Source organism: Acipenser ruthenus, chromosome 31 (assembly GCF_902713425.1).
Source record: "Acipenser ruthenus chromosome 31, fAciRut3.2 maternal haplotype, whole genome shotgun sequence".
In the NCBI taxonomy this organism is placed as follows: domain Eukaryota; kingdom Metazoa; phylum Chordata; class Actinopteri; order Acipenseriformes; family Acipenseridae; genus Acipenser; species Acipenser ruthenus.
In genome coordinates this window covers 13,072,797-13,097,116 of record NC_081219.1, presented here as the reverse complement: position 1 = coordinate 13,097,116, position 24,320 = coordinate 13,072,797, and the positions used below count along the sequence as shown (strand labels likewise).

General features: G+C 42.2%; 1 protein-coding gene across 13 annotated transcripts; it reads left to right on the top strand.

Annotated features, from left to right (window-relative positions):
* On the top strand, nucleotides 1-23,789 carry LOC117422366 (far upstream element-binding protein 3-like). 13 transcript variants are annotated; one of them, XM_059005262.1, is made up of 20 exons: nucleotides 1-268; nucleotides 3,509-3,713; nucleotides 9,193-9,226; nucleotides 9,802-9,851; nucleotides 10,611-10,682; nucleotides 11,212-11,269; nucleotides 11,388-11,550; nucleotides 11,720-11,818; nucleotides 12,318-12,422; nucleotides 12,553-12,655; nucleotides 12,805-12,905; nucleotides 13,297-13,362; nucleotides 14,013-14,154; nucleotides 17,789-17,949; nucleotides 18,568-18,638; nucleotides 18,832-18,908; nucleotides 19,206-19,274; nucleotides 21,015-21,086; nucleotides 21,499-21,629; nucleotides 22,232-23,789. In XM_059005262.1, the coding sequence occupies exons 1-20, from the start codon at nucleotides 170-172 to the stop codon at nucleotides 22,238-22,240; spliced, it is 1,887 nt and encodes a 628-aa protein (XP_058861245.1). In that variant the 5' UTR covers nucleotides 1-169; the 3' UTR covers nucleotides 22,241-23,789. The 13 variants fall into 13 exon arrangements, with proteins under 13 accessions (XP_058861245.1, XP_058861249.1, XP_058861250.1 ...); XM_059005266.1 differs by having other exon boundaries at nucleotides 2-268; nucleotides 3,509-3,620; XM_059005261.1 differs by lacking the exon at nucleotides 1-268 and adding an exon at nucleotides 296-501 and having other exon boundaries at nucleotides 3,509-3,620.
* Nucleotides 23,790-24,320: the final 531 nt, after the last annotated feature.

Here is a 24,320-nt window from a genome sequence, read left to right as displayed (position 1 = left end):
CGCCGCGCCCAAGCCTCGCGGTGTTTACGTGCGAGTTTCAGCTGGGTTTCCGTTTCCTGAGGTCGAGGCGTGCTGTTCCTTGATCGGCTGGCTGGTCTGGTATTTTGTTTTTTTTTTTTTTTTTTAAACTTTTTTTTTTTTTTTTTGTGTGCCGAGCGCTGTTGCAGGGATGATGATGATGGCGGAGCTGGTGCAGGGACAGGCCGCGGTGGCTCAGCCCGGAATGAAAGGCGATGGCTTCGCCGACGCGTTACACCGGGCCCGGCAGGTAATGCACAGACACGGGGAGGAATTAACGGGACCATGCAGGCAGGCAGGCGTTCAGCCGGGGCCTGCGGATCGGGATCCGGGGTGGTTTGTATTCAGACACAGCCCCCCCCTTACCCTCCTCCCCACACTACACTCCAACCAGGAGTACTGCTACACACACACCACACACACAACCTCCACCGAGCAGGATCCCCAGGCGGGGTTGCAAGCCATGCGGCCCGGCCTGGTTGTGTAAGTGCGTGTAAATACTAAAAATAACTTCCAGGGCGGAAAATTGGGTGAACTTTTACCAGAATAACGACGCGCAACCTGGCGTTTAAGCCCCAGAAAGTGGTGGGATGTGTGTGTCTGTCTTTGGCCTTGTTCTCTTGCCCCAAAGTATCCCAAATACTACAAAGTCTGATTTATTCTTGAGTAATTTGTGTTTGTAAAGTAACACTGTTTCCTGCGGTTTGTCCCTTCATTATTATTATTCTGACGTATTGAATTTAAAAACGTGCGTGCTGGGTACTGGCGGAAAGAAGATATAAGTTAATTGAAGATAAATGTTTTCATCTTAACTCCAGAAATGGTCTACAGTTAACTTTTATGTAGTTTTTAAAACCGAATGTTTGCGATAGTTTTAACACGTCATTTACGTTTTAAAAGTTTGTAGGCCGTCTCGTGTGTGTTTTTCACTAGTCGTGGTACTTTGGGTTCAGCAGCTCCCATTAAACTTTACATTTTACAAATGTACAAACTTTCAACGTCGCTGCACTTAAGCGTGTAGATAACTAGTGTAATCTATTGTACATTTTCTGTGAGTGGAGTCCTTTTTGAAATCACTGGTGGCAGTGTAATCTTCGGCCAAACACCGAACACGACCCCCAGGCTTCAAGGCCCAGAGTTGGGGTCAATTACTGTTAAAGACTTCTCTTTTAAAATCGGTTCCCAATTCGCGTTTCTTCGAGGGAATTGGAAATGTGGATTTAAGACACATAATTGTTGTGGTTGTTCAACTGCTTTCATTTGAAGCCAATTTAATTGACTAAAAGGTGACTTAAATTTAAGTAATTTGTTGCCACTGCGAGAAGCTCGTTGTAACAGAATACTGCCGGCAATCGCAATTTTGATCAGTGATGTGCATAAAAAGGAATTGAAAACAGGAATTGACCCAAACCCTGTCGATAACTCTATAATCATTATTGTATTGCTCTTATTTTTTTTCTTCCACAGTGTTTTTAGCCCACGGGTTGTCTCCCGCCGTTGCTCACTATCTTGTCCAGGTTCCAAGATTGTAAAGGTTATTGGATCAAAGACTAGCTCTGTGTGGTTTGCAGAAGTGCCCAACATCGTAGCGTCTTAGTTTAAGTGTACAATATGAATAAGGATGGAACATGTAGGGCTGTTGGCTGTGATAACAAAAATTGACTCCTACTGCAGAGATGGAAATAAGACTCCCGTTGCATAGCAGTTAGATTCAATCCTGGTTTTACTAGGCATTTTAATGTGACGCAACAAACCTTGTTCACTGAGGCTAATCAAGCACATATTAAAACCTGGAATGGGTGAAACTGCTATGCAGTAGGAGTCTTATTTCCATCCCTGGACTGTAAAACATGGAGTGAACACCTTGCTATATCTGGCATGTTTGTCAGACTGCACTGACTAATAGAACTACCACATTTAGTTCTGTATACCAAAAACTTTATTTGTATTTATTATTGAGATTTTACTGCCTTAGTTTGTTCTATTTTATTATTATAAGTTAATGGTGACACATGGTTAATAGACAAGCTTAATTTCCAAATGTGATAGTCGCTCAAGACTCGGTATATGAAAACGTTTAGCCACTCATACCAGTGTGGCAGGCAGTCCAAATACCTTCAAGATGTTTGCTTGTGTCATTGCAAGCTTGGGAGACCTTGTGCAACCTCACTACCCCAGCACAGTGATTCAGGGAAATAATTCCCAGCCTGGGGCCCCAGACAGGTTAGCAAGAAGATAAGATACTGTAGTGCCCCAGTGGTGCATCCAAGGAAATGCCCCTGACCCCCCTTTTCAGTTATGATTAGCATGTGGTGACACGAGTGAAGAAATAAGCACATTTATTTCAAGGGGGGAGTTTTTACTTGGAGACACAGTTTATACAAGCTCCTGCCTAAACACTATCTTGAAGTTTGTTTGCACTCCCCCCCCCCCCCCGGTGTTTCTTTGTGTTCATAAACACATTTTTATAATTTAGCATATGTTCTTTTTAAAAGGAAGTTATCGTCCTATGTTACACATTTTTGTAGATATATTTAGCCTCAGTTTTCAGCCCTTGTTCTTTATCCATGCACACTCTGGGAGTTTGACCAGTAGAACTTGAAACTTTTTACTGGGATGACGACCTTGCACAAAAATGACTTCAAGCAGTAAACAGTTGTGAGCTTCTTAGGAACATGGCGCTGTTCTGAGTTATCTCTTCGCTGTGACGCAGATATTGACTGTTCCAGGCTTGGTGGTGATATTAAACACTGGCAGTGTTGGGTTCTTGTTTCATTTCCAAAGCGTTTGCACTTGTAACATTGCTGCAGGTAAGTATGTGAGACCACAGGTGTGCAACGTTTGTGTGTGTGTGTATAGAAAAAACTAAATAGATTTGGAAAACTGCATAAATTACCCACACTGTAGCCCAATATGTAGTGAAGATATCTGAGGTGCATATGTGTGGCACAGCTGGCAACATTTAAAATGTTCAACAATTGCTGTACCTGACTCTTTTTCCTGCCATCCCTCCAAGCTGCCGTGCCTGTCTCCTCCAGGATCCAGTGGTGTTTGCATCTTTGTGTGTCTCTGTGTTTTTAAATTAGAAGGTGATGCCACTAGAGTTACCACCTAACTAAACTCTCCTGCAGCATAGGACTCTTTTGCAGGAGCCTGGACTTGAGCTTGTATGTTTCCCATTTGAGAATGTGTGCAGGGATGGAAAGACGACCCCTGTTGCGTAGCAGTTTCACCCTTTTTGAGGTTTTGCTAAGAGCTGGATTAGCCGCAGTGTACAGCTAACCAGCTCAGATGTGTCTCGGTAAACTCGCCATGAAACCAGGAATGGCTCAAACTGCTATGTCTCATTTCCATCCCCGTGTATGTTCCTGATTAACCCAGAGTGACATATTTGAGCCGCTGGAATTGTCAAGCTGAATATAGCGCATTCCCTGTCTGTTCAAAGAGAAAGTCCATTTTAAATCGCAGCGTATGTCTTTGTCATCTTCAGATTGCTGCTAAGATGGGCGGAGACCCTATGACCCACATGAATAACTCCTCGCTGGTTGTAGACCCTTCTATCTACGGCTACGGGGGGCAGAAGCGCTCCCTGGAGGAAGGAGGTAAGCTGGCTTCTGCGCTCGTCCAGCCCTGTGTCTCTCCCCTCGGATGTTCTCCGGAGATGGGGAGGTTTTTCGTATCGTTACCAGATGAAGGTGCAGTATGCCCCACTAGGGGCTTTCACTGTCTTCCTTGGTGTAAAGAGGGAGGGGGTAGGCAGGGTTGGGTGCAATTCTTCTTTTTCAATTCCATTTCAAATTTCCTTTTTAAAATCAAATACCCATTCCCTTGTAATCAATTCCAACACGTCGTTGATCAAAATTTGCAATCGGACGTATTCTGTTAAAATGAGCTTCTCGCAGTGGCAACACATGACTTCAATTGAAGTCACTGGTAGTCAATTAAATGAGCTGCAAATGAAAACAGTTGAACACTCAAGTGTTGTTGTTGCTCTAAAATATCAATTCCAATTCCTTCAAAGGAACTGGGACTTGATTTTAAAAAGGAATTGAAAAACAGGCATTGTCCCCAACCCTGAAGGCATGGGTGTGGATTGTTTCTTTGTTAATCTGAGAGAGAAACACAAATGGAACACAGTACGATTGGTAATTTTAAAACAAACTAAGCAAGTGATGTTTAAATGGCATTTTAAGGAGTGCTCTGCAGAGGTGGTCCCACCAGAAACTGCATGCGAACCCGAACGGTATAGGTATAGATGCGTTTTTTTGGATTGATTATTGGGGCTAGGTTCCAATTTGTATTGTTGTCCGGTTACCACGTACGTGAATATTTGGTATATTCATGTAGTGTATATTTGATACAAAATAAGCTCTCCAGGAACACAGAAATGTTTCTGGGACACTTCCATTTCGCATTGTGTTGGGGTCGGGCGGCGTGTGTCTAAGTTGAACTCCACGGAATATTAAGAGCAGGGGGCGGGATCCTCAAAGGTGTGGGTGTGGTCATTACATCCACAACATTCTGACTGCAGTCTCAACAGAACACAGAGGGGACTTCGCTAGTTCGTGATGCATTCACTGGGCCATGTGTTAAGTTACGACTGCCTCTTTATTTCGGCTGTGAACAGGGATGAAAATCAGACTCCCACTGCATAGCAGTTTGATCCATTCCTGGTTTAGCTATGAGTTTAACAAGGCACACCTGAGTTTGTTACCTGTACACTGTGGCTAATCAAGCTCGTAGTGACACTGCTATGCAGCAGGAGTTATTGTTTCGCAGCTTTTTATGAATGTGGCCTAAATAAGAAAGTAGTACTAATTAGCAAAACAACGTTCAACCATAAATTGTAAATAGCACCGCAAAACTTGTGTTTTAATCTAGCTACACTAGATACAGAGAGAGTGATGAGCAGGAGCTCTTTGATATCAGGTTAGATGCACTGTTTTGTAGCTGGGGTGGGGTGTCAAATTTACTGGTACTTTTATTCTTTATCAGAACCAAATCAAGACCAGAGTTCAATTGGTGAGTGTTCAGTGTGTTTACATTTGACATGACAACTGTCATGTTTTGCTTGCACAGTGAATTTGTTTTGTACATAATCCAAATTTGTTTCCTAGCAGCAACAAACAAAAAAAAAAAATCCAGCCGAACAGCAGAGTAAACGTTTGCTAAGTTTCCATTAAATGTGGTCTCTCGGGCACGGTGCTGGCTCCATCATTGCTCGGCTTTTTGTTTCTTTTTTCACCTGATGTCCGATCACAAGCGTATCTTCACCATTTTGAGCCCGTACTCTTCTTGTGGGTATACCATGTCTGGCCATGGAAACACACATTGCATTTCTAGTTCTGTGTCCTTATTATTTTATTTTTGCAAGTGTAACTAGCGATCCGTGTCGTTGGGAGGCAGCTACAGTTTCATTCACTGTCGTCTGCTGGCATGTTGGGACTCCGTTCAGCCCTGAAGGTTTCTCTTATTTTTCCTCCAGTCCGTAATTGTTTTTCCTTCGTCTTCACTTTTTCATCGAAGCTGGTTTGTGTGTGAAATTGAAATATTCTCACTTTCAATTTGCTGTCTTTCTGATACACAGAAATGAGTCGTGCCTTGCATTGAAACACACAGCAGTGTAATTGAATTAAGAAAGTTGCAAATAGCCCCTTTCTCTCAATAGGACTCTCTCTCTCTGTTACATCTCCATGTTTTCCTACTTGAATATTTTCAAGGTTAAAAGAGATTAGGGCTGTCACATGGAACTTTTTTTTTCTCCAATGAGCTTCTGCATCTTTTAAAAGTGCATGCATAGCTTAAACACAAAACTGCGTGATTTGGTTCTAAAGCACAGGTTTTCTCTTTCTTCTTTCTTACTTTCTCCCTCTTCTTTTCCACCTGACAGACCAGCCGGATTGTAAAAAATTAGCACCTCCGAGCGATCGTAAGTAACGCTGATCCATTCCTGCAGCCCCATTCCCACCCCCTCTTTCACCTCACCCTCTCTGTCTTCTGGAGTTCATTTAAGATTTTTTTTTTATATAATTGTTCTGCATGTTGCCCATCAGCTGGTCTGTAGATGGAAAGAAAGAAATGATCAGGGGTTGTCATTGATTCCACATGCTTGTCTAGCAGTATCTGGCTGTTGGTTTTAACATTGATTATATTGAGGGGCAGTAATCAATTGCTCTTCAACCCTTCAGGGCTTGCGTTCTGGATTGGTTTGATCGCTTACAGGTTTTACCAGGAGCTTCACTTGCAGGTGTCTTGTACCAATCGCAACTACCAGAATAAAAACATTATAATAAAATGGGGAGAGAATGAGACTACTAGAAATAACATGTGGGATGTAACTGGGTTTCTTAATTGAAGTGTGAGGGGTGGTGTGCGTTTAAATAGATGAGGGAGGCTGCATGGCACTAATGAATGTGGCCTTGCATACAATATAAATAGGAAAGCCCATAGCCATGCGACCCGGCATAGGTGATTGGAGAGATACATTTTCGCTTTCTGCCTCATTATGCTGGCATGTCAGCTCTGGCCTGAATGAAATAGACAAAAGCTCGCAGGATAACCACGAGGGCTTGTTTGTACTCAAGGCCCGTTTTCTGATCTTCATGCCAGAGCTTTTACCAGCGAGCAGCTTGAACCAACTATCTTCTCCGCTGGAGACACGATCTCAATCCAATCCTTTATTGAACCAGGTGAAGCCGTTGTAAAACAAGCTGTTTCACAAGCGAGACCTGGCCAAGAGGGCTCACACAAAACAAAAAGAAATTGCGTTACTCGCCATAGAGAACCCTGAACCACAACCTCTAGCAACACAATTGCATGCGTCAGTCATCCAGCAGCTAGTCCCTAGTTTTATAACTAAATACAGCAAGAAGCTCCTGACTGTGGAGCTATTCAGAACTACCACTTCCCCGCAGCGGGTCCGAGCTTCAGAACTGCTGAGCGGCTTCAACTAGCCAAGATCTCGAACTCCTGCACAGTAGCGCCTGGGTTTAACAGCTGAGCCTATTACCTTCCACCCTGTAGTCCAGCAGTGTCACATAACTGCCTTCGCTGTTTGTGTCCACCGGTAGGGTGAAGGGGCACTCGCTGTGTCTTGTTGGGGATTGAATCTTCACAGTCATGCAAAATTAAAGTCCCAGTTTAATTTGATGTGCAGTATACTGGAACAGGGAATTTGCATTGAGGTTGTAAATGGTACTAGGCGTTGAGCGAGTTTCAGACCAGTGTTTCCATTAACTTGCTGTAAAGACTCTTTTTTTTTTTTTTTTTTTTTTTTGTCTCCCTCTTACATTACTTTTTATATATTGTGGTCTGGTGATTTCATACGGACCAATTTTCAGCAAGGATTTCTTTCTCTTTCTTTCTTTCTTTCTTTCTTTCTTTCTTTCTTTCTTTCTTTCTTTCTTTCTTTCTTTCTTTCTTTCTTTCTTTCTTTCTTTCTTTCTTTCTTTCTTTCTTTCTTTCTTTCTTTCTTTCTTTCTTTCTTTCTTTCTTTCTTTCTTTCTTTCTTTCTTTCTTTCTTTCTTTCTTTCTTTCTTTCTTTCTTTCTTTCTTTCTTTCTGGCACTATACATGTGTTGCTGGTTGAAACCAAAAAAGTAGCAAGAACAATCATTTCTAGCTATCCACTAGCGAGAGAAGAGATTTGTCGATTTGAACGTTAAAGGAATGTCAGGCTGTGTACGATCAGTGGCTCAGTGGAGTGTTTCATTTTCACAGAGGATTGCATTTAATATGTCTGACTTTAACACTAGATTAAACAGCAGCTGGTTTAAAAAATAAGAGGTAAAACGCTAAGCGTTGTATTTGCGTGTCGTGATGTGGAAAGCAGTGTACAGTAGACCGTTGCGTATCCAACTGCGGTGGGACCAGAGCAAGGATGGAGATGTGAAAAGTCGGATAAATCAATCCTGTATTAAATGCCATTAGACACAGCCGTAACAATTGCTACGTTAACACAATTGTTTTGTGTGGGTGCGTGCATTCGCTGCAGAGTGACAGGCAGGAGATCGAGACGGAGGTTGAAGTTGATACGCCCCGCAGGTTGTACACACGACACAGTGTACGAACACTTTGAGATCTACAATCTCTGAACTAATCTTCTCTGTTCAATAATAAACAAACTCCTGCTACTCTCCCGGCTGACGGCGGTGTCAGCTTGCTTGCTTACTCTCTCTGCGGTATCCAGCCCTGGTTCTGGTTCTCTGTCTCTCTCTCTGTCTCTCTCTCTCTCTCTCTCTCTCTCTCTCTCTCTCTCTCTCTCTCTCTCTCTCTCTGTCTCGCACACGTCGGTGGATTTCAGCTGCTTTAGCCCGGTTGGCTTTGGTTTTGCAGCAGCCCTGAGCTGAATAAACGGAACCTTTTTATACCTAACACACCTACCTGCTGATTTAGATTCCACACCTGACAATCCCACACAACAGACATGCTCTCCCATGAGCGTCAGCCCTGCCACAGTGCTGTATACACTTACATTAGTGTCTGGTCCTTTACACAGCAGCAAAGTAATGCATAGGGTTACAGAAAACAATTGTGAGCACAGTTTGCTTTCCTGTACCATTTTGCATTGGTGCTGTACATGTGGGCGACGTTGCTGAAGAGCTTGATCAGGGCGGATGCGTGACGGGCGGCTACACGAGGGATTACTGTATTGATACACCCATTGAAACTTGCTCCTGCACGTTTACTAAACACACACTAAAGCTGTGAATGAATTAATGGAACTCGTATTTTCAGTAACGTTTTGACTGAACAGAAGGTCGTTTTTAAATGCACCTTATTGCAGATCTTCTGACCTGTGTGTTTAGTGCATGTGCTATCTTGTGGAAGTCCCCCATGCAATACGGGATCGGTTCTGGGTGCCCGCTTATCTGTTTTTGGTAGGGTTATTAGATATGTGTGTTTTTTTTATTTTTTATATAGAACTGAAACGAGTTTTGCAACCCCACCTAGCAGAGAGACGGCAGCTCTGGGCCTCCTGTGAATTCCAGCTGTGCGGTGGTTATAGAGAATATTGACAGAACCATCTCCTTTCATTTTCTTTGTATCTGTGTTGGGTCATTACACATTTAATTTGGCTCGGGTGCCTGAATTTGTTTTGTGTTAAGATTAAGTTTTAAGAGATGAAAAGTTAGATTATCCGTGCTAATGCTACGTTTTTTTTTTTCTCTCACAGTGGGTAACCAGCTCGGAGCAATGGTACATCAAAGGTAAGCCTTTTCAATTTAGCCTCTGTATTGATGAATTGTAAGTAGGTATTGATCCAGCAGTCTTGAAGTCAACAGCTTAGTCCGTCCCATTTACCCCAGCTGGGCTGATTCTGAACAGTATGCTTACCAAAGACGTGTTTTAGGAAAATGCCACTAGTTCAGATCAATTGCTTTTATTTATTTTGAAACATAATTCTCATGCAGTAAAAGACCGGGAACTTTCAGCCTACCAGGACAAATGTTTGAGAAACTGATTTGTTTGATTATGTGCTCAAAGATGTAGCAGTATACAATGCAGTGTGTGCACTTGGCTGTAGTGCATAGTGGAAGTGGATTAAAAATGGATCTCTCCCTTTAGTCACGTTTGCCTAGTTGAAAGTTTAAAGTCGCTGTTTGTAAGTTCTGTTTTACTTGCACTGGAAAACAAAACCGTGTTTTAAACAACTTGGAATAAACCTATAAAACTATTGCAGAGATCAGGGGTCAGAAGTCATTGTAAAATAGGATTTGTATTCAAATTTCACATTTAAGTATATGTACCATTAAACTCTTGGCTTTTCTTTCTTTCCTTTAAGGGCTATTATGACAGAAGACTACAAAGTGCCTGATAAAATGGTTGGATTTAGTAAGTATACTTTGAAGGGTTTGATTCGACATTACCCAAATGCGTTTTTAAACCAAAGCACAAACTTACTCTGTATGTTAAGATAGTGTTTCCCACACCATTTTCATTTTATAAATGGGCATTTTTATTTATTTATTTTTGTACTGGTTAGACCAGTTTAATGAATAAAGAGGATCAATCGGAAGCAAATGCAGATCATGTTTAAATTAAACCTGGGTTGGATTTTTCTGGTTCAACTTTTCCAACCCATTAGTAAGGATGTCGGCCTCAGAGGCCACAGCCTTTGTGACCTGGGGTGGAGTGGCTCTCCTCGCATGTGTTTACTGTCCTGGCGGGTCTCAAACCTATTGCACTGTAGAGCAGAAGGGTCAGCCCATTAGCCTTCTGCTGTTACAGCTCTGGAAATAAAAAGCACCGACCTATGAAAAGGCTTTTAGTTACCTTGCTTGTTTAGTGCTTTCCACCTGTTGCCATTGATGATCTGACTGCAATTAACAGTATTCATCTTATTGGCATCAAGCTATTCCCTACTGTTCTTCCACGTTGGTTTTAAATGCTGGATTTGCATCCAGGTTTGTCCATTTAGTTTCACGGATTGTCTTTTTGCATGAGGTGCACCTGCAGTTAACTTAGATTGCTGGAAAAATTGTCATGCAAAAAAAGTCAGGACTCCAGCTGAAAAAAAAAAAATATTTGGAAATGACTTCCTGGGCTATATTGACCTGTTTTGTTTTGTTTTTGTCTTGTGTTTATTTGCAGTTATTGGCAGAGGAGGCGAGCAGATCACAAGAATTCAGCTTGAATCCGGCTGCAAGATTCAGATTTCATCAGGTAGGTAGACTGGTTTATCTGCAGGTGAAGGTTGGGTTAGTGGATCTGTGAGTGTAAAATATTATTTATATGCTGTCCACCCAATCACTCCCACACATGCTTTGTATCTGGGGTGTGATGTGTGTCTATTCAAAAGGCACCGAGCTTGGAATCCACTTCCTCCATTGCATGAATGCTTTGAACCCAAGAGATCTTTGTTATATTTAGACCCGAGGAGTCGTACTGGGCATCTTTCTGCAGGAACGTGCTAACCTCAGTTTGGCACATTTTTATCACTGAAGTACAAATGCTACCATTCTTGTATTGCATAATATACAATACTGTGCAAGTGGGTAGCTATTTAGTCTGTCCCTTTTTTAAAAGGGACATCAGCTAAAATGAATGTTTTGCAAATAATGCCTCCTACCATAGCCTTGCCTAGCTATTTAGTAGCTACCCTCCAACAGAAATGAAATTTGGTGTTAGAAACTTTTATCACTCTATGTTAAAGGTAAAATTAAACTTAGTTTTTCACCCCCGCTCTTTGCAGATAGCTGTGGCATGATGGAGAGGCCATGTACATTGACTGGTACTCCGGAAAGCATTGAGTAAGTATCTGTTGCCTTACCCCAAGGGGGGTGGTTGTGGTTATCGATCAGTGAATACAAATTAGCAGATTTATTTTTGCATCAACACTTAACTTTTTTTCTTTTTCCTTTGTAACAGGCAGGCGAAGAGGCTGCTGGGCCAGATCGTGGACCGGTGTCGGAATGGACCCGGGTTCCACAGCGAGATGGATGGTAACAGCGCCATCCAGGAGATCCTGATCCCTGCCAGCAAAGTGGGGCTGGTCATCGGCAAGGGAGGGGAGACCATAAAACAGCTGCAGGTGGGTCCCGCTGTCCTTCCTTCCTCCATCCACATGCATACGGTCCTTTACAGACCTGAGCACCCGTCACCAGGCTCACCTGCGTTGCCACCCATGTGTGCTGTAAACTCTTGCCGCTCATTCATACTGTCTGCATGTCTGACTCCCGGGCTCTCCTTTTGTGTTGCAGGAGAGAACAGGTGTGAAAATGATTATGATCCAGGATGGGCCCATGCCAACAGGCGCTGATAAGCCTCTCCGAATCACCGGGGATCCCTACAAAGTACAGGTATATATCTGGCACATGACAGGTTAAAGGCTGAGCAGGAACAAGAATTGATACACCTCGGGGATTGAAATAAGACTCCCGTTGCACAAGTTTGATCCATGTCTGGTTTTACTATGAGTTTAATAAGATACACCTGAGCTTGTTACCTATACACCGGGGCTAATCAAGCCCGTAGTAAAACCTGAAATGGGTGAAAATGCAGTAGGAGTGTTATTTCCATCCCTGCATCTGCGCAGATGTTAAAAGCATTATGCGTTTTGCTGTCTCCCCCTGCAAGGACTTGAAATATTGATTAACATTGTTAAGACTGCAGGGGGGAGTGTTGTCTCTTGTAAATTTTAGTGGTTGCCCATCCATAACTCAAGTTAAAATATAAGGTGCAACAGTATGTGTTTTCCCCGGGTCGATTGTGCCAGGTGTGCTGTGCTGGGTTTCTTTTGCCAGTGACTTCACTTTTGTGTGTGTGTGTATTTTTTATTATTTTTTTCTTCGCCTGCAGCAAGCCCGAGAGCTGGTGGTGGAAATGATCCGGGAAAAGGACCAGGGAGACTTCCGTGGCGGCAGGAGCGACTTCGGATCAAGGCTGGGCGGAAGTAGCTTGGATGTAAGTAGGGGTGGTGTTCTCTCCACCCCCAGCTGGTTGTTTTTTTTTAAATTAAATGCCCTCCTGTTTCTCCTACCTTCTTTTTTTGATTGTTTTGCTAAACATGTATCTTTCCCTTGGCGCTACACAGGTGGCCGTGCCGAGGTTCGCTGTGGGAATCGTTATCGGCAGAAACGGAGAAATGATTAAAAAGATCCAGAATGACGCTGGAGTGAGGATCCAGTTCAAACCAGGTAGTTTTTTGTATGCAGATTAATGCCTTTAATAAAAAGCACTATTTTCCTCCAATTCAAGTTGCAATAGCTGAATTGTCAGTTAAATAGTTTATTGATTTAATCAAGCTAACTATTTATTTTTTTTAAATCCTTCCCATTGTGCTCAGATGACGGGATTAGTCCAGAGAGAATTGCTCAGGTGATGGGACAACCAGATAGGTGTCAGCATGCTGTGCACCTCATCAACGAGCTTGTCCACACTGCACAGGTACGCATTACTATTATAAATGTGATTGTGTTGTGATGACTGTGTTTGTACGTGCGTGCGAGCGTGCATGCTTGTCTACTGAGCACTGGGGGACATTTGGAGATTGGGAAAATTTAAAACCTGATTGGCCAATTGATTCAAGTTCAGTGCCTCACACAAGATAGGGTTTTCAACAAGCTGATAAATTGGATTTCTCCCCACCACCCCTAAAGAAATAGATAATTAAAACCTTAAGCTGTATTTAGAACCTGTACTGGAGTTAAAGTCCATTGTGGCTATGATCTGCCTAGCAGACAGAGCCCTCTCCCCCATTTTCCACATTGGCACACGACACCCCCACATACCTTGCTGGGGGGTGTTGGTAGATGGATTAAATCTAGGTTATCCGCAGGCGGGACTGGAACCTGTGACCGTCTGGCTCAGAGGCGACAACGTCATCAGACAGGTGTACAGACAGGTAAAGCAGATACCATCTCCCACACAGTCAATGTTCATTAATCACCCCTGCCTCTGCAGCCGTCTTCTTCCCATCCAAATCAGGTACCTTTATTGTATAGCGCCACTTACTGGCTGCTTCACTAGGGGGGTGGAAATCCTGACTCAAGGTGGTGACTGTCGGAATTGGAATAAAGCACAATGTTTTTGGGGAGGAAGTTTTTCACCCGCTGTGAATAGTGGTGCCTTCCTTTGTGTGTGTGTGTGTCTCTCTGAATTGCTTTAATGTTTGGGTTTCTTTATGCAGTCAGAACACTATTTGAAAGAAACTTAAAGCAAACGTGTGTGTGGTGTTTTTTGTTTTGTTTTTGTATTTTAGCACTAAACCAAGTGGTTTGAAAAATAAAAATGGGATTACTAAGTTTACTGCTACAAGATATTTGCTATGATTGAGTGTTTTAGTCGTTTTTTTATAGTGCTTGGAGTGTGTATGTGTGTGTATCCGTGGTTATATAAAGAAATTGTCAAACACATACATTTTTAGAAGCTTAATTGTTTTAAACATTCTGCTGCCCTGCCATCCAGTAGGAGTCGCTGCTGATCAAGAGCAGGCTCTTGAAGTATCTGGGACACCTCCCCCCAGAGATCTTTAATTTTGCATTCCCTCCACAGGAGCGGGATGGTTTTGGAGGCCCTGCTGGTCCCAGAGGCAGGGGCAGGGGGCGTGGCGAGTGGAATCTGGCTTCGCCAGGCGGACTGCAGGAAGTAACATACACGATACCTGCTGATAAGTGTGGCCTGGTCATTGGGAAAGGTAGGGTTTGGCATTTAGGCAATTCATCCAGCATGCAGTATTAGTTTTGTTTTTGTAATAAAGCTTAAGTCCTAATGTGTGTTTGAGCAATCAAAATTAATTTTAGGGGAGGTGGGGAGGGTACATTTTATAGCACGCGCAGATCCTTAACCTACAAGTGTCTTGGCAGTTCAGATTATTGAAATGAAACCTTTTGCGTCCTCGACCAATGCTCTTAATTTAGGAAAGTACGATATTTAACTTGGTGGTCTCCTGCTGGCATGCGTTCTGTGATTGAAAACGAGACGTGAATTCTTTCCCAGTTAAATAACAGGGCTGGAGTATTCGGTGATATGAGTGATCATCCTGCCTGCTTTCTTCCAACCATCGTGTCTCCAGAATGCAGAGAAACTCAATAAATGAAGTGAAACGCATTAAATCTCAGGAGTCGGATCTGACTCCCAGTATCCACCCTGAGACTCCAGGCAGATCAAACCCAGAAGAATGGAACGGCTGTGGAAGTTAATCCCTGCTGCCGTGTAAAAAAGTTCATTTTAAGTTTATAATGGGGGGCCACCAGCACACGGGTGGTCAAGCAGTAGCCCTTTTTTTTTTTTTTTTTTTATCCCTCTCTTATGAATACTAAAAGTGCCTTTTCTCTTTCCGAAAGCACTTAATGAGGGGGATAATATGTGGAAAGTAATGTGACATTAATTGTTAAAGCTTTATAACAGCAGCCCTCAATCATGTAGAAAGACTGCACCCCCTCGCTTCTAATGAGGCTGGCATTCAAGGCAATGGAGTCGAGTTCAGGGATGACAGCAGTTGAATTAGGTTATTAGCTATTCATGTTCACTCTATTGCCAGCTATTTAAAAGTCATTGACCGTCTAAAAGGGGGCGGGAGGGTGTCCCACCTATAGTAAAGTAAAATTTAAAAAAAAAAACAGAGCAATAGACATGTCAAGTACCTTCTGTGCAGGCTGTGGGTAACAAATAAACCTTGCTGCTCTAGGCCCCTTCCTTGAATTAGCATAAGAAACAGGGCAATCTTGATGGAGAAGGCATTGGGTCTGGGGCCTGTCAGCGCTGTCTTTTGGCCGGTTTGATGAATCGCTTTACGATGCTGGGTGCAGTTGGTGCCACCGTTAACCCTGCTGTCACTGGGCTTGATTCCTCCTCGCGGAGGTTTGTTAGGGGTATAAGGCTCGTCTGTCTGTTTCCTTGCCGCAGCATGCCTTGTGGTTCACCCTCTGGCATAATATTTTGTATATTGGGTTGGGCGGGGGTGCTCCTTCATTCAGAATTAACCTCTTCCCTGCTGGGGTAGTTGCCCTTGCAATGCTAATCGTGTCTGCTGTTTGGTTTTTATGACTTGGGCATACTGTTTGCAAATGCGCGTCTCAAACAAAACTCATAACGCTGTAAATTAAAAAAACAATACAGATACATGCCTATTGCTGTGGTGTACAATATTAGGTGCTGTAAGTATTTCATATAACTGTAAAACACTCGCATGGCAGATTTTGTAGTAATAAATGTGTAGTCGGTTTGTCATAGCAGTTTCTTTCTTTTAAAAGATGTGACTTGCGTGCTGGTCTTGTAATATTTCTCTTTGACCAAAGCACCCAAAGTGAATTTTCCAAGTGTTCTTTGGAGTTAAGCAAACCCTTTTGGTCACTGTATTGAGTGTTTTGTAGAATTGGTACAAATACACGATCCTTATACTGTAATCTGAACAGATATGTTTACTGTTTTAACAGCCTTGGTCACGATTTCCGTTTTCAAGTGTTGCTGGTTTTGCTTGTTTTGCAGTAAACACACGTGCCCCTGTGTCTCTCTCTCCACGCCCGAGCTTATAGAATCGGGCTGTCGGAAGCTGATTTCATGGCCTCTACCCCGTTCCCCTCTCCGGTAGTGTGGGAATCTAGCATTGGAATGTGCTCTTTGGAGCCATTGTGTGTTTTTTACCAATTTTCAAAGCTTAAGGGTCCCATCATTGTGTCCTGTGAAAGGGTGCAGCGCTGTAGCTAAAGGTGGGCTAGTAGTTGTTACATCAGTTGGTCTTAGTGTTTTATATCCATGTATTGTTGGCTGGATTCATTGGGTTTACGAAGAAAGAGCTGCTGGAGTCTCTGGCTACTCTGCTGTTCCGTCTGTTTTGATCCTATAGTCAGAGTATGATCTACACCGTATTTAATCCTTTTAAAAACATTTTTAAATGGGGCTTATGTATCAATCTGTAACAATGCTTTTTATTTTTATTTACAGTACTGTCCTTGTAATGAAACACTGACAAGCACAGCAGTAATACTCCATTGTTGAGCTGTTTTTCATTTTAACATGAGCTCGTTAGTGTGACCTGGTGGGCTTCAGAACGTCAAAGGGTTAACTATTGCAGTGGGGTACACAGAGCTAAAAATTTGCCAGCGTCATTTATTTTCAGTGTTAACTTTTTAACCTTCTAAACCCACTCTAGCCACCTGAACAGTGGAGCTGCTTCTTACCAGCAGACCTCATAATGGCATCATTAATGCGAAAGTTAATTTGGTTTACAATGGGTTAATGGCCCATGGGCAGTCTATTGGATCCAGTGAAGGGAGAACAGGAGGCGGGGAGGGGGGGGGGGGGCACTCTAAGGAGCTTTTTCAGGGGCAGGTCAGAGGAGGTCGTGAAAGTGTCACCCAGAAGTGAACAAACATGTAATTGATGTTCGGACATCCACAGGGCTTTCAAATCTCTGCTCTGCTTTTTGAACTGCAGTGGGGGGTACAGGGGGGTGACTTGAATTAGGAACCAAAGAGAAGGGCTCTACATGTCCGGAGGGTTACGCTTTAATCCATTCTTGTTTTGCTTTATTTCTTTCCCCCTGAATGTTGTTTAATTGCATCCTTTTGCACATGTTTGTAACTGACTGGTGTTTGTACTACCAGTGTGCTTCCCCTGTCTTTTTCAAATGGATGTGGGAAGTTTGTTTTTTTGGGGTTTTTTTTTTTGTCCCCAATTTCACGGACTTTTCAAAAACATGCGTTTGTGTTTTTTAAAGGGAGTCGTTTTGAATTGACGTTTATCAACACATCATGTTAGACTGTCTGTCTGTGCTCTCAGGACAAATGGTGAAATTTGCCAGGTATAATTGAGATGATGTAGAATATTTAAAAGGTGGAATTGGCGTTGTGGTTAGAGTACTATGGGTTTGAGAAACGTGGTGCTTAATGCTGAATTGCTAGTTTGCTATATTGAAATGCAGTGTCTCCTGAAGATGCCAGACTCCGCTTTTATGGATAGTGAGGTAATGGGTTCAGTAGAGCTGTGATTAAAGCTGTGGGCTGTGCAGTCTACAAAGCGTCTCCAGTGTATCCTTATAGTGTCTGAATATTGAATTTTGATTGCAGCAAATCTCCCGTCATATCTATTGCAGGCATTGATGATAAAGTAGCATTTTGGTATCACAGTTTAAAGGAGTGCGGTTTTATTTTTTTCCAACCCTTTCCTGGTGTATTCTACAGTGATGTACATCACAACTGTGTGTGCAGTGGTGCAGGGATGGAAATAAGACTGATTGCTTAGCGGTTTGATCTGTTCCTGATCGCTTCGGCACCATGTTCCCGTATGCTTTCTTTTAACCCTGCTCTCTCTGTTTGCGTGACCCTCAGGTGGGGAGACGATCAAGAACATTAACCAGCAGGCAGGTGCCCACGTCGAGCTCCAGAGAAACCCGCCTCCCAACACAGACCCCAACGTCCGGATCTTCTCCATCAGGGGCACCCCGCAACAGATCGAGCTCGCCCGGCAGCTGATAGACGAGAAAATCGGGGTACAGCAGTCCTTCCTGTTTGTTTTAATACATTGATCTCTCTCTGTCTCTCTGAAATTTATATTTCAATAATATATTTACATTTACAAAAAATAAATACATAAATAAAATAAACCTGCCGTTGAGCACAGCGTCTAACGTGTGTTTGAGCCATTTAAAAAAAGGAAAAAAAAAAGTAATATAACACGACAGGGTTTTCTGGATAGATGAACCGCGTAGGGGGGTAAATTGTTCAGTTTGTAGTTTATTAATAAACCACGATCTTAGAAACAATCTGCTGAAATGTGCTCCCAGCTGCAGATGAACGAGCAAATCATGTGAAATGGTAATTATTTCCCTTTCGCTTGCCATCACCCAAGGTGACTGGCGCTACAGTGTAGTTTAGCGGCCTCAGTGGGGGCGGGGGGGTGTTTGATTTGTCAGATAGAATGATCTGTCCTTCGGGGGTTTTGAATTGGCGAGCTGGTGCTGAGCTCCTTCAATGTCCGGAGCGAGACTCTCTAAGCTTCTTGCGGCTCTCCATCAGACCCCTGTCAGTGTGGCTTCTCAGTCCTCAGCCCTGGCTGTGACCTGTGCACCAGCTTCGCGATTTAACCCTTTCTGCATTCCCTCCCCTAGGGTTCGGGTCTTGGAGGCAGCAGTTTTGGTTTAAACCCTTTCACCCAAGGACCTGCTGCTACCCACCAAAAGTAAGTCTCTAGAAAGCAGTTATTGAAAGCGCACATATATTCACTGTTACTCAGACCACGAGCTAGCAAAACGTGCCCTTGTTCCTTGCAAGTAAATTTTTTTTTTGTTTGTTTTTTTGTGGCATGACCACGTTTGTGGATAATGCGTTCTCACAAGCTTGTTTCATGTGACTCTTGCCATTCTCTGTTCTAGTGGACCTCAGACGTTCATGGCGGGAGGATGGGGAACCACGTATCCGACGTGGCAGCAGCAGGGCCAGCAGGATCCTAGTGAGTCCCTTTTATTTCCCTTTGGGTAGTGGAGAGGGCTGCTTCTCTAACTTAACATCTTTTTAAAAAAAAAAAACACAAAAATGGTTTTTGCTTTACAAAGATGCCGTGGCATTCCTGTCTGACAAATCGACCACCATTTACTAGGAAAGTCACTTTTGTATTAAGTTCTTGATGGTACAAAAAGAAGTAAATGCTGTTATAGCAATTACCCCCCCCCACGCACACACACACATGAAAACAGTCCCTCATGCAGACTCCCCGTTTTCAAGCGGTGTTATCTGTATTTGGTTACAGGTCACAATGGACCCCAGACTGGCCAGGTGGACTATTCCAACGCCTGGGAGGAGTATTACAAAAAGCTAGGCAAGTGTGCCCCAGGAGAGCAGGGTTCCGGGTCAGTCCAACCCATCTCACGGGTGGAGGAAAGCATTCAGACCCCTGAGCGCTGAAGAGCTTTTAAAAAGCCAGCGCAGCAAGCGCACACGTCGGTGTTGTCTTGGTCAGCACGAGAGCTCTCTCTGCACTGGCAGGTGGGGTGTGCAAGCTGCCTCCAGTAGTGACCCCACCCCCCTTTCACAAAGGTCTTGACTTGTAAGTCAGTTCGGCATTCTCCAACTCTGAAATCATGCATCTGCCCCCCCCTTCCACACACCCCCCCCTGGCTTTCCAACAGGCTGTCCTTCTGTGTGTCTTCACGATCACTGTCCAGTCAAGCCACCTCCAGCCGAAAGGTCATTGTTGCTCTGCAGAGCTGGACAAAAGCCACGGCACAGAAGAGAAGGGCAGGCTTAACGCAGGAGGAGTGGATTAAGCCTGAGTGCATGGAAGAGTCTCTCCCTGCTGTGGGCTTCTGTTAAGTCAAAGTAATTCCGCTAAACTGCAGGTTCATAGATGTGGTGCCTGTGTGGCTCACATAAGGAATTTTTTCCAAAATTGTTTTGCTTCTGAAGTGAGAGAATTGAGAAGTCCAGAATTTATATCCGGCAACAAAACAGAATAGTTTTTGTACGTACAGCTCTCAAATGTATTTAATGCGATAGAGCAGCGAGTCCCAAACGTTTGATTGTAAGGTGCCCCCTCCAGCCCTGTCCACTGCCTGCGTACCCTTATATTAATGTTCTTTAATATATGCTTTCAAAGTACACATGTAATACACAAATATAATACATACAATATAAATGACTAATATAATTCGAGCTTCTGATTTGAGTTCTAAATAACACACTCCACAAAAAATGAAATCGTTGTATAGCCAGTAAACACTGGAAAAACACTGGAAATGCTTACACATTTCACTTCACCACTTTCCCAGAAGAATGTGCCCGTGACCATAAGGATTTAGTTGTGGAAGACGGCGAAGGAAAGAAGGTCCAACTTAAGTGTGCAAGTACTGTCCAGTTACTATACATATTGACAAACACCCAAGCATTTTGGAAAGTTACCGAAAACAATTTCATACAAGTGTATAAAAAGCAAAAGCCCTAAAACAAAAAACAAAAAAAAAAGATTTCTATAAAACTAGAAATAGCTAAAAAAAAAAAAAAAAAAAACACTGAAAAATGAAAAACAGAAGTCCTAAATATAATGCATATAATTTGCACTGTACAGTGATTGGTGGCGAGGGCTCTGTACGTCCTTGTCTGTGTATCTTTGGTTCTCATTGGTACCTCTTGCAGGTTTGCAATAAAGGTGTGCACCAGCGTGCTGAACCCAAGTATCCCGCAGCTGCGTGATTGGCTTGCACCCCACAGCGCCTCTTTTTGTTTTTGAAACCAACTAGTATCAAGTATCATTTCACGCCCGAAATTAAAAGGAATTCCCAATGTGTTTTAAAGCTTTTGTCTGAGTGGCAGGTCTTACGAAAATGTGAAAAAAAAACCCTAGTGTTCGCTATTACACAATTTGTCCCGCGTACCCCTGGGAAACTTCTCGCGTACCCCTAGGGGTACGTGTACCACATTTTGGGAACCGCTGCAATAGATAGTCCATGCTGATTGATTTTGGGAGTATTGTCCCTTAGGTCACCGTCTTTTTAATTTTTATATAGGCCTGTGCTGAAAGAGGATCCCGTTTTAATTTCTCTCTCCCTGTGTTTTTGTGCAGGTCAGCAAAGCCAGGCTCAAAGCACAGGCCCAGACTACAGCAAGGCATGGGAAGATTACTACAAGAAGCAGAGTAGGTTCAGGGGCTTGGGCGGGATTCATAGGGCAGTCCTCTATCACAGCTCTGTGAGCGTTGACACGGAGCGAAACCGTGCGCTTACTGACAAACTAACATGCAGGAAGCTTGTCATTTGAAACTAGATTAAGACAGCACTCTCCATTTTTAATAGTAAATAAATAATCAAACTGGTCAAGCAAGTGTAGATTTAAGGACAGATTCTTCGTCGTTGTTGAATGAACTACACTGAACCATGTACACAAAGTATAAGAACCTTCTAACCCTCACCCACCCAAACAAGTTAACTGCTGGCTTTTCAGCTTCTGCAGAAATTGCATATATTTTTTTTATATAAACAAGTATCGAGGCTTACCTAACGTTCCTCCGGGTAGATTTGCTCAAGTTTATTTTTATTTCATGTTTTTAGGTCAGGCCGTGGGTCCTGCCTCCCAGCAGAGTTCTCCACCTGATTATAGTGCAGCCTGGGCAGAGTATTATCGACAGCAAGGGACCTACTATGGGCAAGGCACTCAGCCAACACAGGCCCCGGGCCTCCAGGTAGGAGAGTCAATTCAGCTTCCTTCCATTCTGTAAATCCCTCAAGCAGTGCTCTGTCACCAGTCCTTATAGCACAACCTTGTTTAAATGTCTTAATGAAATGTTCAGACTTGGCACCTGATCTAGTGAAGGTGCCCTCGTCCCCTCTTCATAGTCACCAGTTTATGACATACTTGCTGATCCTTAGTGATCGGATAACTGCTGTAATTCTGTTCAATTCAGATCTGGCCAGGGCATGCTTGCTGGCTCCTGGTCGTATTAGTAACGTATCTGTAGTATTTTTTATTAAAAAAAAATGCTAGTAAGCCAGTTGGAAGGGATATAACACAGATTTATACATTGGTTTTCTGTAATTTGACAACCTGAACATCCTTTTTGTAAAGTCAGTTTAGTTCTTTCCATTGTCGTTTGCGGATCCCTGTACCATCATGTGTTTATAGCTGATTCTTCACTGTAGTAAAGGCCCCTCTCTCTTTGTTCTAAAAGTCTGCTGCAGTGAAATGTAGATCAGAGACCCGTTCTGTGGTAGTGCATACCTGCAGTGTGTGTTTAAGGACTGTCGCTGATTGCTCGCTTTCTTTTTTTCTTTTTTTTTCTTGCAGGAACATTAGACGCAAGTCCCTTTTGTTGAAGATTTTGGAATCATTGCAGAGAGGAAGAAAAAAAAAAACCTTTTCTAACAGAGGTTTCTAGATTTGCAACGCCTTGATTTGAAGACTTTTACTTTACTTTTTCTTAGTGAGAAACACTAGCTGTAGAATGACTTATATGATTAAAAAAAAAAAAAAAAAAAAAATTGCAGAATTTCTAAATCAGGAACATTTAATTGTTACTAAAACTTGTGGACACAGTTATATTTGAATGGACAAATTCCGGGATCTGTTTTGGGCTTAGAAAACTTTTGTGTTTTTGTTTTTTTTAAAGAGAAACTCCAAAATGTACACCCGGAGTTGTAACATTTCAGCAAAACGCAATATAATCTATTTTTTCTAGTTCTGTTGCAATAAAAACTTATTTAGGCTTAGCAGTCTTGAGTAAAATTTGCTGAATATTTTTTATTTGACAAATGTTTTAAACATGTGTACATTTCTTGTGTAGGTTGCTTTTTTTTACCTAACATTTTAATTGTTTGTTCTTTTGAGATGAAGCTGTGATGTTTTGTTCATGAAGAGGTGTTGCTTTGTTACAGGATACCATGATTGGTGATCGGCTGTCGATTTCCTAAATTTAATTCCTGTCATGCTATATTTTTCAATGTAATTTTTGTATTCCTGGTTAAGAAAAAAAGGTGCAATATCTAATTTCAGTTTGAAACAGAAGGAAGAATTATCCCCCTTTTTTTCTTTTGGACACTGGTAGCTCAATTATTTTTAGGTGATTTTTTTTTTTTTTTTGAAGATAAATAAGCAAGATTTATGGATTTTTATTATAGTGAGTTCAAGTGAAGTTAAATTAAAATAAAACATTGAATTTCTTGTATTAAGTGCTGGCTTTCTGAGATCTTCTTAAACCTATACTTGTATGCAAATGGTTGAATACATTCTGTTTTTTTTAAAATGCAAAGAGGATGCTTTCACAATCTGGTTTACCATCTCTCTCCCTCCCAGCCTCCTCACCTATTTGTTTTCAGTTATCTGTGGGGTTGTGGTCCCCAAACACCTGTTCTGTCGTGTGTGAGATAATGTTAACAATTTTGAAATTTGATGTTGCATCTTTTTTGAAGGGACAAAAAAAAAAACAAGTCAGGTTGTCATTTTGTTTGTTCTGTACATTTAATATTCAAGACTGCTAAGCCTCATTTGGAATCTACCTGTGTAATAATTAATAGTAGTTTTTATATTAAGTATTAAGAGTCTGTTCTTGGTTTATCCTAACCCCTCCCCTCCTCCTTCAGTACACACTGTGGACGTATGTACAGTCCTAATGCTAATAACGTTTTAATTCATTATTACTATTCTTGTTGTTTTCTTACAGCTGTGTTTTGATTCTAATATATGTCTGATTTAATTAGTTTAAATGAATTTAGGTATTAACTGCATTGTGCTAAGATTAAGTTGCTTAATGAAAAGGGATGTTATGATTTCAGAATGTTTCATTTTTAGTGGGTTATTTTCTCTTGTGTGTGTACAGTTAACCATGTATTAAAAACCCCAAAGTGGACTTTTTTTTTGTGTTTGTTCACCTGATTTATTATTTTTGTGGTTTTTATTAGCACATTCCTATTTGAAATGTACTGAAATGTCTTTTTTTCTAATTATGCTTGATATGCTTAACTTCAGGACCCTGTGATTTGGAATAACATGGCAACATGTTGAAAAAAAAATAATTATTTTACTCTTTTTTTTGGTTGCCATTTTACACTCTATATAATAAAATAACCGCAAGGTTTTCTTGTGGAGAAAGTATAGCAGTCTTCATTATTTATTTTTATACCTTTTTTATACATATTTCTCCCACTACCTCAATCCAACATTAATATTCCTACCTACTCCAGTCCCTGGGTGTCGGATGGTTATCCAGATAATGAGATTTTAGCTTCTGTTCTGAGGGATTCTGCCAACGCAGGAGTTGAAAGCTATATACAGTTCATCTATATAAGACGAGAGAGCATTTAATCCCCTGTTCACTTTGACTGGGATTCCACATTGTGTTACCCTGCTAGGACACAGTGACGCTCGGACAAACGCGTTT

Coding starts and splice junctions, on each gene's coding strand:
- LOC117422366 (XM_059005257.1), top strand. CDS start 304: ATGCAGGCAGGCAGGCGTTCAGCCGGGGCCTGCGGATCGGGATCCGGG. Junction 11,270..11,387: donor GGTACTCCGGAAAGCATTGA/GTAAGTATCTGT, acceptor CCTTTGTAACAG/GCAGGCGAAGAGGCTGCTGG. Junction 11,551..11,719: donor AGACCATAAAACAGCTGCAG/GTGGGTCCCGCT, acceptor TTTGTGTTGCAG/GAGAGAACAGGTGTGAAAAT.